Genomic DNA, 12,933 nt, shown 5'->3' on the forward strand with positions numbered 1-12,933 from the left:
AAGCCACATGTATGGCATGCAAACTGTCTAAAATTCACCATTACCCAGTCACAAGGCCATGGATATTGTGGCTTTACATTAATTTGTTTTAAAGTTTTGTTTGTTTGTGTTTTCCCCCCATTCATTTCAAGTAACTAAGATACTGACCAGCAAATATTTGTTTACACCAGTAAATTTCATCAATTCACTGGTCCACTTGATAAGTGAAATTCTTTTTATTTCAAAAACTCTGATATTACACAGTTTTCCACTTAGAAAACCAGCTTAAAACACCAAGAATCGGCTGGTAATACAAGGTTGAATTTGATGTGTGTTGCATCACTCCTATTTTATATAGTCCCGAGTCAATGATAGTCATTTACTCTTTTTATAGTTACCATTGCAGTGTACTTAAGCTGTACTTTACAAATCCAACTAATCCATGCAGTTGGAATTTCACGGGACATAGATCCCATCCGTAATATTTTGGTTTTAGTGAGGAAATCCAGGAAAATGTTTGAATTAAGGGTATTGTATGTTTGATTACAGAAGCCTCATAGCTGACATAACAGGTATAAATCTCGACCAATGACGATAAAGCTAAGATTTAAAATGTACCAATGAAGATAAAGCTAAGACTTAAATGTACCTTGTAAACTCATTTTCAGTGGGAATTCCTTTTTGTTTTAACTCCTAAAGCGACACAGAAAGCTTTGTAATTTTAAAGGTCATATCCAAAAGAGCTGTGTTTACAACTTCAGTTGATTGCAAGGCAACGAAAGTCATAACTTTTGAAAATTCCTTATATGCTAAAATGCTAACTGCCAAAAACTACCTTTATACTATTAGCATTATCATAAACTTGTTTACCATTGAGAATACAAGGCTTAATGACAAAGTTTGAGTACACATGTAAGTTTGTCTATGTTTGTACACACATGTGCATTCTAATGCTGCTAATTATGAATAAAAACTGTAACTTGGATATGTATACAGTGGAACCTCGGTAATCCGGACGCCATTAATCCGGACGCTACACCTTCTGGACGATTTTTCTAGGGAATGGAATTTTTATACATTATTTTGCATCATTAATCCGGAAATTCGCGTTCGGGATCCGGACGGTCACTTTTTACTACAAAACATTATAATGCATTGAAAATTGTACCGTTAATCCAGATGGTAATTTTGTTTAGGGAAGGTCTGTGTCGGACAATTTTAGCAAGGCGTAAATTATAAAGAAAACAAACCAAACTGTCTAATTGAAGCGATTACCTGTACCCTGTCAACACCTCCCTCCAATTCGGTGGTGTGTGATGATAAGTCCATTAGATAGCACGTGCCGATCGAGACATTGTATTGCCAATTTTCGCACATAGGATCTTTATTGCGTGTAGTGTTGAATTTTGTAAATAAATCTGTAGCATATTATTTTATAGTCTTGATCAATAGCCTAATAGTATTAATAAATTAAACATCATGCCGTAATGATAATTTTTTTAACTGCTACACGTATCAGTTGTACTGATTCGTAAATTGATATCGGCTTATTCAAATCTAAAGAGTGTAGATTATACTTCTAGATTCTGGATTTTATACTGTTGATTGGCGTGAAATATACATGTATGTTCATGCACATGTATATGCAGTAAGTTTTTAATGTTTAGAATGTCACGCATGTAGAATGTACCTGTGTACGATTGATTCTTGTTACGATGTTGTAGAGCTTTATTGCTTTCGAATTTTTAAACTCTGAGTAGAAGTGAGAAAATTATCATTTTAAGGAAAATGACAATTAAATTCTGTATGTACCTGTAATGTTAGTTTCATCCGAGTTTTGTTCCGTTATTATCGCATCATGAAAATAATAGGTGCGTGTGACTAGATCAAAGCAGTAGTAGGTCTTGATATTACAAGCTTAAATGATTTTGTTTTCTTGATATTGTCTTGGATAATTATAGAATAAGAAATATAAACTATGGAAGATTGGATTTTGGTTAAAGAATGTTGTCAACTGACATGATAATCACGAAATTCTTATATCAACTTTGGACGATGAAGATTGTTTTAACAGACCGCCGAACCCGTGACAGATGGAAATTACCGGCCTCTTTAAGAAGTAAAAGTTTGATGAAATGTTTGAAATGTAAATGATTATGTTAGTTACTAATGATTTAATTACTTATAGTTACATAAAGTGCTTCATTATTTATTTTAGTGCATACGGTACACACTTTTGTATATTTATTTGCAGGGATCATATGTATGTACAATGTAAGCACAGGCAAATACACTGAACACGTACATTAAATTTTAGTGCTTTGAAATACATGTAAATGTTAACATTATCATAATTTATTTACTAATGCAAATGGTTAAATCCAATGATAGAATGTGTTTAATTCACTATGCATCAATAAAGTAGGCACATATTGGCTACTTATGCAAAGCTAGAAAATATGCGATTTAATTATCCGGACGCTTCATTTATCCGGACGATTTTGCTGGGAACCAAAGTGTCCGGATTAACGAGGCTCCACTGTATATGTTTGTATATATATGTATGCATGCATTATCCACCATAATTGTCATTCACAGACACAAGCATATATATATATACAATATCACTATTGTCATAAGTAACACTATGGCTAATGCCATGCCATTACTATCATTATTAATTGTTATCTGTTTTACATATGGACAATAACCATTACTTGTTGATGTGTTGCACCAGTAAAGAATAAAAGAATCTGAATGCTACATGTCGTAAGATTGACATGGCATAAGGCTCGACAATCAAATTTGGGTCTCGTTGTTGCAAAGTGAATGCTCTGACCATACAGAAAAGGGTGAGAAATGGATAATATTAGACCTAAACAACAGAAAGTTATTTCAAACTAGAAAACTGACACGGTCAGCAAGGGCCCCGCTGAGGGTTATTAGAGGAAAGTGACTGTCCATCTGTATTTGATATAGCAATGTTTGGGGCTGGTATATATGTTAGAATTAATAATATTCAAAGATATATTGGAATGCAAATTTGTGAAAAATTAATCATGAAGCATATTTATGAGAGACTGATGCAAATTTAAATTACTTCTGTTTGACACACACTCATCCACAACAGTGCAAATAAATCCCATTGTAATAGGGGATTCAAATAGATAACTGGTACAAAATATGGTACATACTATTCGTAAAGGATTATGAATTTGACATATTGATGTCTTGGAAAAGGAAATTCTGACATCGGGGCTCTTAGTGTTTTCAAACACATTGTTATTTAATAAAAGTGTTCGACTACATTTTCAAAATTAGAAATCTATAGAATATGTCTTTACATACATATGTGAGAAAATTTCCATTATTCATAGCCGAGACATACCATGTATGCGCTAAAAAAATCATAAGCAAATATCAAAATGCTCACATAGAAAATGTGGACCTTACCGTCAACATGCGCAGTGAAACACGCCATTTCGAGATTTTCACTGACGAAAGCTCGGTAACAGTAATGAATAAGGTACACTCATTTTGTATCTATTTTGTGACTTTCTTTATTAAAAGGAACAGTTCTCTAAGGTGTAACGTGCAATTACTACATAATTCAATTTCTTGAAGCAGTTTCACTTTGCAACCGGATATAAGAAATTTTATTTCGTATTCCGATCCTGATCGAAAGTTGTTTACTGGGAATGACGTGTACGTTTTAATTTCATATACATGTAACATCATGCATTTTTTATATCACATTAAAAAAACCAAAAATATACACATACACAATGTTGTAGAATTATTTCCTGTAAATTTTCTATATCAATACAATGCATATCATAATTCAAATTGAATTATCTCCCTTAGACTGTGGTAAATAGATATGGTCATAATAAGAAAGATGATGACAGACGGACACAGTGACATGATCCCAGAATATATAGGTGTCTTCCTCTTATTGTAAAGTATTTCTGTACAAAATTTGAAAACTGTACAATGAAAACTGTTTGAGTTATTGTGTCACAAAGAAAGTGTTCATAATAACAGAGATGATGACATACATAAGGACAAAGTGACATGATCCCAGAATATATAGGTGTCTTCCTCTTATTGTAAAGTATTTCTGTACAAAATTTGAAAACTGTACAATGAAAACTGTTTGAGTTATTGTGTCACAAAGAAAGTTTTCATAATAACAAAGATTATGCCAAACAGACAAAGTGAAATGACCCCAAAATCTATGGGCTTCTTCCTCTTATTGTACATCATTTATGTACAGAATTTGAAAACTGTACGATAAAAACTGTTTGAGTTATCATGTCACAAAGAAAGTGTTGACGGACAGACAATGTGATTACTATAGGGCTTCCCGCATGAAATGCGGGGCTCTAACTATAAATATCTTTAAACGTATATTTACAAAAATCAGAAAATACCTGCAAGAAACTTTGACAACCAACCAACAGCATTTAGTATTTAAAAACAAGTGGCTCATGTGTCACATCATTAAGTATTTAACAAGAGGCTAATGGGCCACATCGCTCACCTGAGTCACTAAAGATTTTCCATAAATATTAGTATGTAAAATTTTGATCCCTATTGTGGCCCCATCCTACCCCTGGGGGCCATGATTTGAACAAACTTGAACCTGCACTACGTCAAGAAGCTTTCATTTAAATGTAAACTTTTTTGGCCCAGTGATTCTTTAGAAGATTTTTAATGACTTTCCCTACATATTTCTATGTAAAATTTGATCCCCTATCCCATCCTACCCACAGGGGCCATGATTTGAACAAACTTGAATCTGCACTATGTCAGGAAGCTTTCATGTAAATTCTTACTTTCATGGTCCAGTGGTTCTTGAGAAGAAGATTACATGTATCAAAACATTTTCCCAATATATTTGTATGTAAAACAAGTCCAACTTTGATCCCCTTTTGTGGCCCCAACCTACCCCTGTGGGCAATGATTTTAACAAACTTGAATCTACACTATGTCAGGAAGCTTTCAAGTAAATCTCAGCTCTTCTGGTCCATTCGGTTCTTGAGAAGAATATTTATAAAGATTTTCCCTATTTATTCCTATGTAAAATTTTAATCTCCTATTGTGGCCCCAACCTATCCCCCGGGGGCCGTGATTTTAACAAACGTGAATCTGCACTATGTCAGGAAGCTTTCATGTAAATTTCAGCTCTTTTGGCCCAGTGCTTCTTTAGAAGATTTTTAAATGACCCCACCCTATTTTTGCATTTTTGTGAGTATCTCCCCTTCAAAGGGGCATGACCCTTCTTTTGAATAAACTTGAAAGCCCTTCACCCAGGGATGCTTTGTGCAAAGTTTGGTTGAAATTGACCCCGTTGTTCTGGAGAAGAAGATGAAAATGTGAAAAGTTTTCAACAATAACGATGCTGACAAGGACATCGCCGCCGCCGCTGACAGACAACAGACAAATTTTGATCAGGTGAGCTAAAAAGTTAAACATTTCTATTGTTCACACATTTAATAACTGACAATTTTGGCCCTACCCTGGGTTCATCAACTTTACAATTTTAGTAAAGGACTATCTGTTCTTTCTAAATATCCATTTAGTTTCAATTTAATATCGATAGCACTAAAGAAGATGTTATTTAAGTGTTTTACACATAAACACTATCAGTGATTCATTTTGAAAATGGTTATCATGAGTCCAGCGGACTCGCCTTGATTACAGTAATGAGTTCCATGCTAAAATCAATGAGTCCAAATTTCATTCTTTCAAACAAACAGTCTGACAATCACAGGTATAAACAAACCAAGTTAAGGAAGACTTATTGTTGTCAACCCCCCCCCCCTTCCCCTCTAGAGAATAAATATTTTGCTTTTTATTACAAGCCATCAAATCATTTAGTCAGGGCTTGACACTAATGCAACTGAGTCTACTAAATAATAAGTCCGGTCAGGTATGATGTTGATTTACTAGTCCGACTGGTTGTGTTGAAAAATAAACAAGAAACTTTACTTTAAACCATATGATATTTATATTCTTAACTAACTTAAAAACATATTTTTTTTTTAAAACAAGAATACCTGTAAAGAGTTTATGAGCAATTTTGAACTGCATGCTGGCCTAATCTCTATTTCTAGTTCTAATAAATAAGTCGCGACCAGAAGTGATGTTTTACAACATCTAATCGATGTTAATGTGTGTAAATCTATGTTCGGATAAATAGATATAAATTGATTTCATTTTCATTTAAAAAAAACAGTGAATCAAATATAAGAAAGTGTTTATCACATTAATAAACTATGTCGTAAACAGCCATTTTTCAGTGTTGACATATGTGCGGGAATGTGAAATATTGAAATATGACTTCTCGTTCTCAAGGAGAGATGTCCCAAGAGAAAAAAGGAAAAGGTTGGGAAGAAATAAGGCAGGGCTTGTGAGAAAGAAATTTAAAAACAAGATGTGTTTGTGAAACACAAATATCCCCGATAATGGCCAATTCCAAAGATGGCCAAGGTCACAGGACAAAATATCTTGGTACCAGTAGAAAGATCAAGTCACAGGAAATGCTCTTGTGCAATATGAAAGCTCTAATATTTACCATTTAAAAGTTTTGACCAATGTACACAAGAGGTCCATGGGCCACATCACTCACCTGGGCTCATATTTAAAAAAATTTCCTATATATTCGCATATAGAACTTTGTTCCCCTATCGTGGCCCCAGGCAACCTACTCCCGGGGGCCATGATTTTTACAAAATTGAATCAGCACTATGTCAGGAAGCTTTCATGTAAATGTAAACTTTTCTGACCAGTGATTTTTCTGAAGATTTTTAATGATTTTCTCTATATATTTGTATGTAAAATTTTGATCCCCACTGTGGCCCCATCTTACCTCTGGGGACAATGATTTTTACAAACTTCAATCTACACTATGTCAGGGAGCTTTTGTGCAAATGTAAACTTCTTTAGCCCAATGGTTCTTAAGGAGAAAATTTTTAAAGATTTTTTTCAATTTATTAGTTATGTAAAACTTTGATCTCCAATTGTGGCCCCATCCTAACCCTAGGGGTCAGCTTTTCTGGCTCAGTGGTTGTTGAGAAGAAGATTTTAAAAGATCTTTCCCTATATATTTGTATGTAAAACTTTGATCCCCTATTGTGGCCCCATCCTACCCCTGGGGGCCATGATTTTAACAAACTTGAATCTGTACTATGTCAGGAAGCTTTCATGTAAATTTCCACTTTCCTGGCCCAGTAGTTGTTGAGAAGAAGATTTTTAAAGATTTTCCCTATATATTTGTATGTAAATCTTTGATCCCCTATTGTGGCCCCATCCTACCCCTGGGGGCCATGATTTTAACAAACTTGAATCTGTACTATGTCAGGAAGCTTTCCTGAAAATTTCAGCTCTTCTGGCCCCATGGTTCTTGAGAAGAAGCTTTTTAAATGACCCCAATCTATTTTTGTGATTATCTCCCCTTTGAAGGGGGCATGACCCTTCATTTGAACAAACTTGAAAGCCCTTTACCCAAGGATGCTTTTGGCCAAGTTTGGTTATAATTGGCCCTGTGGTTCGAAAATGTAAAAAGTTTACAGATGGACATACAGACATGATGGACAACAGGCGATCAGAAAAGCTTTCAGCTCATGTGAGCTAAAAATTTTAAAAGTAGGTCAAACTCCAAGCTCAACAATTTTACTCATGGAAAGATCTTGTCACAAGAAATACTCATGTGAAATATCAAAGCTCTAGCACTTACTGTTCAAAAGTTATTAGCAAGGTTAAAGTTTTCAGAAAGTAGATCAAACTCCAAGGTCAAAGTCACATAGTCAAAAATGTTGGTACCCACGGAAAGATCTTGTCACAAGGAATACTCATCAAACTTCCGCCAGAGTTCGTTTGCTCACAAACCAAACTCTTCCAATTAGGCATTATGGGATAGCGATTTCTTAGGCCGCGTATACTGTGTGACGTCACTGTAGAATGACGAAAAAACATAACGTCAAACGTAAACAACTTTCAAAACAAGAACGTAAACATTAAGTTCATTAGTTTACACAATAACTTGAACAGAGTCTCCCTACTTTTTAATGATCTTTTGATCATTTTATGTTTAAAATAAAATCCATATTTTTATATTAATGCTCTTAATGTCAATATCTTCAAACTTTTAACTATGAACTACTTCTTTAGTGTTATTTGCCTGCGTGATAATCGCGGACTCACAATATACAAATCTGTATATTGTGGTGCGTCACATAGGAGAGGTCTATTTGTAGGTGACGTAATGAGGCCTCGATGGGGAGTTTGGAATACTCATGTGAAATATCAAAGCTCTAGCACTTACTGTTCAAAAGTTATTAGCAAGGTTAAAGTTTCAGACAGAATTACAGAATGACAGACAGGACAAAAACAATATGCACCCCGATCTTCGATCTCGGGGGTATAAAAAACTGAATGAGGTAATTTCATTCTAAATAGACTAATGAATTTCCTTGCCAGGTAGAATTTAAAGAAACAGAAAATGTGTTTGAAAATAAAAGCATCAAATTGAATGACGAGACTAAAGATTTTTTGAGACAATACGTTTTAGTTTAAACTTAACATTTGTCAAAAGTTGTGTTTGAATATGGAGAAAGTATCGGGTTTTTTTCTGGAAAGTTTGTCACATCAGGGCTAGTGGATGTACATGTAAGGTCAGGTCTAGTAAAAATCATTTGAAGCAAGCCCGACTGGTCTAGTGCTAAAACAAGATGTGTTTGTGAAACACAAATGCCCCCGATAATGGCCAATTCCGAAGATGGCCAAGGTCACAAGGGCAAATATCTTGGTACCAGTAGAAAGATCTTGTCAAAAGAAATGCTCATGTACAATATGAAAGCTCTAATATTTACCATTTAGAAGTTATGACCAATATAAAAAAAAATTAAAGTAGATCAAATGTCAAGGTCAAAAGGTTCAATACCAATGGAAAGATCTTGTAACAAGGAATACTCATGTGAAATATCAAAGCTCTATCTCTTACTGTTCAAAAGTTATTAGCAAGTTTAAAGTTTTCAAAAAGTAGGTCAAACTCCAAGGTCACAGGGTCAAAAATGTTGGTACCCACGGAAAGGTCTTGTCACAAGGAATACTCATGTGAAATATCAAAGCTCTATCTCTTACTGTTCAAAAGTTATTAGCAAGGTTAAAGTTTCAGACAGAATGACAGAATTACAAAATGATAGAATGACAGACAGGACAAAAACAATATGCCCCCCGATCTTCGATCTCTGGGGCATAAAAAGTAAATGTCAAACCCTGTTAGTATTTAAAAACAGGAGGCTCATGCATCACATCAACAGCATTTAGAATTTAAAAACAGGAGGCTCATGTGTCACATCATTTAGAATTTAAAAACAGGAGGCTCATGTGTCACATAATTTAGAATTTAAAAACAGGAGGTTCACGTGTCACATCATTTACCGTCTTCACGAAAACATTTAAAATTTGCTGGCCAGTTGGACCAGTGAACTGTCTGAATTTACTGGCCCACAGTGAAATTTACTGGCCCCCTAAATTTTCATATGTGTATCACAAACATTATGGAATGCATTGTAAAATTAATTTACTGAAACTATGGTTATTACTCGTATTCATATCCACCTTTTTTGTCGATACCAGAAAACAACACCGTACACGGTCTTTTCTCTCTCTTCGCCCGCAAAGAACAAGACTACAAATTCACGTATTTTTCACAAACATGAAAACAGCCAGAGCTAGTGCACTTTAGGAAGTAGTCTTCTCTACTAACATCAAATGTAAATGATTGATAAATTCTATAAACTATAGAAATTGCATACAATCAGAGATAACTGCAATTGTCGAAGTTCATTTTAATTGGACAATGCAATAAAGCAGCAATATTACCGGTGTGCAGTGCGATACAGAACGCGGCCATTTTTGTTGTTCAACAAGTTCGTTTAATATTTACAAGCTCAACGTATAAGTTTTCTTGACATTTACAAGTATAGTTACCGTTTTTTACGAAATAAACAAACCACGATGTCCAAACACTTACTCTATGTGCTATTTTTTGATTTATTTTTATTTTGATGGTAAATTTAAGCAAATAAGACGTTTAGAGTATCTAAATCCAACATTATGTTTAATGTGACTTACAAAAAGTCTACAAGCCCATCAGACTTCCTGATTTTTAATTTTCACCGACTCGACCGTAAAATTCACTGGTCTTGGTCTTCGGACCACTGAGTTTTCGTGAAGACTGCATTTAGAATTTAAAAACAGGAGGCTCATGTGTCACATCATTTAGAATTTAAAAACAGGAGGCTCATGTGTCACATCATTTAGAATTTAAAAACAGGAGGTTCACGTGTCACATCATTTAGAATTTAAAAACAGGAGGCTCATGCGTCACATCATGGCATTTTCCTTCACAAGATAAAATCTCCATTATAGCCCCATTATGTAATCCGAAATTCCTCCGACTCCTACTCCCTCTTTTATATTGCAACATGTACGGTGGGAGACGCATGTATGTCACAATAGAAAAGCGGGGGAAAGAGTCTAAGGAATGTCGGATTATGTTTTATGTTCCATGGTCATGATAGTAGTAATATTTGGTTCAAAACAACAATAACTCACAAGCATTATGACAATGATTGTGATGAGGAAACAGTCATATATTATAGAGGGCGAAGCCCTCTCACGGCCCGAAGGGCCGTGAGAGCGGAGCTCTCCCTATAGGTAACACGTATATACATGTTTAAAAGGAAAATATAGGAAAAAATGAAAAACTATACCATATCTATGGAACTTGAAAATTTTGGTACTAATGGCGTCGATTCGAATATTATCGCGTGGACATGTATTTCTCCATTTTGAATCTCGTCTACCCTAGTTCACGTCGTTCTGAGATGTTACATAAAATTCGTAAAAGTATGTAAATCTTATTTTCTTAATCATATATAATCACTCCACGATTAACGCCATGTTTGTTGTTGTGGTTCAAACGCTATGCTTGTAAATTTCCTAAATAACGACGCTGAATATGACATCACAATGTACTGTTTATATCAATTGTGTTATATTTCCCGCGTTCAATATGTAGGCGGATCAAATATCCAAAATTAGGATGCTTTGATACAGTTCCGTCCTCGTGCTAACTTCGGGTTGTCTTTGTTCTGTTTTGGATATAGATACCAATGCCAAAATTTGTTTGCTTCGCCCTCAAACACGGTTACGCCGTAAAACATATTATAGATAAATTGTTGGCCTATTTGTAAATAATATCGACATTAATTACAAAGGTGTAGCAATATTAGGGTATAGGGTATTAGGTGCATCTAACCGGAAGCAGCGTGTAACATATCACTTGTGGGAATGATATAACAGGATACACAGAGACTCCCTGAGGTAAAGTGAACATTTGTAAATCACAACAAAAGGGTACATTAACACGTGAACTTCACACGGTAAAGTGCCCCCTTGGCCTTGGCCTGGGAAAAGAACCCACATCCCAATCAACTGATCCTCTCATGAACTTGCGCTCACCCTAATGTTAGTACTGTCAATACTGTGTTCTGAATAAAATATTGTTACTGTTAATACTCCACCGGTCCACCGCGCCAACCGAATAAACAGGAAATACAAATAGTAAAATAAAAGAAAGAGTAGTGAACGATCACATCTTTAAAATCCGAAAGTATCGCATTCCCTATATTGTTAAAATTAAAGGGCAAATATTCATTTCAATATAGAACTTGATTTTAAAGGGGACACTGCTTCCAAAACTGAACCATATCCCCCAGAAAGAGGGGAAGACACTATTAAAATAGCCCACACACATGCATGTATTGTTACACGATATTCGTCTTCAATAAATCAAAGTACTGAAAATAGTAAAAGCTACGCTTTTATGAAGACATTCATGTAAGTATGACACTTTTAGTACATTCAGTCGTTACACTGCATAGTCTAGGCGAATAACGCAATAGCAAAGTCTTCTACCTCTAAATAGCTTGAGTTTCTTTATTCAATAGAACAAATTTTGAAGCAGACACAAGCAAAGTTCTATATAAAACAACAATATTATATGTGGTATTGAGATCCAGATATAGATTTTTAAAGGTTGCATAAAAAAAATCAATGTTACAAAATGATTTTCGTGATGAATTAGTTTATGATGAAATGGAATAAGGCATGTCCTCATTCGCTCCACTTTTAACATTGATTGACAAGCCTAAAAACCAAAACCCCCCCCCCCCCCCCAAAAAAAACCAACAACAAAAAAAAAAACCCTAAAAAAAAAAAAAAAAAAAAAAAAAAAAAAAAAAAAAACCCAACAAAAAACAAACATGTAGTCTGCGTTGTAAATACGTTTGTAGATTAGTGTAGTTATAGTGCTAGATGTATTTATATGTAGTTTTTGTTATTATTCTCTGTTGATATTGGTCACAATAAAGTCAACTCATGTAGGTTATTCGGGGGGGGGGGGGGGCTGATTGTGTCAACACCATTATGATCTAAATCATATCGTATAGGGTTAAGAGTTTACAATGATAATATATTTGGATATATTAAAAGTAGTATGGTTCCAATAGTGCGTAAGTGTGCATGTCTTTAAAGTCTTTCCACAACCGATTTGAAATACTATGATCGGTATTCTCTTCCCTTTTCGTGTAGCTAATGGTATTCGGAAGACCTCGTCTCGGGTTTTCTCCTTCTAAAAATAGTTGGCTGCGACAGAAATATTCCAGCATCACAACTTCCGTTCGTTATAGTCAGAAATGAGAAGTGGCGAGGTTAAAACGATGAAATTGAGCGATGTGAAGTAATTATTGCGCACCAAATAGCGATGCATTTAATCCACGAATCATCAGTAGATTTAGAATGACCGTTCTTTTCAGTTGGTATGTGCATTATTGGTGTTTTTTTCGATAGGATTTCTCAGCGAGGTGTAGATTTTTTCAA

The 12,933-nt window shown here is 34.8% G+C and overlaps 1 protein-coding gene across 5 annotated transcripts in view; it reads right to left on the minus strand.

The window, feature by feature from the left end:
• The window catches only part of LOC125657959 (mitotic checkpoint protein BUB3-like), a 30,020-nt gene extending 18,392 nt beyond the window's left edge, over window positions 1-11,628 (minus strand). Inside the window, exon 1 of one of the 5 annotated variants that reach the window (XM_056149034.1) lies at window positions 11,563-11,628. Coding sequence is in view for 1 of the 5 variants with exons in the window: in XM_056149033.1 (XP_056005008.1) it covers window positions 3,433-3,460 (28 nt within the window). In the remaining 4 variants the exon portion in view is untranslated. Of the gene's footprint in view, window positions 1-3,432; window positions 3,578-7,720; window positions 7,739-11,514 lie in introns of those variants that run through there. The other 4 variants (XM_056149035.1, XM_056149036.1, XM_056149037.1 and 1 more) reach the window with 4 other exon arrangements.
• Between the last annotated feature and the right edge of the window lie 1,305 nt (window positions 11,629-12,933).

The sequence above is a fragment of the Ostrea edulis genome, chromosome 9 (genome assembly GCF_947568905.1).
Source record: "Ostrea edulis chromosome 9, xbOstEdul1.1, whole genome shotgun sequence".
In the NCBI taxonomy this organism is placed as follows: Eukaryota; Metazoa; Mollusca; class Bivalvia; order Ostreida; family Ostreidae; genus Ostrea; species Ostrea edulis.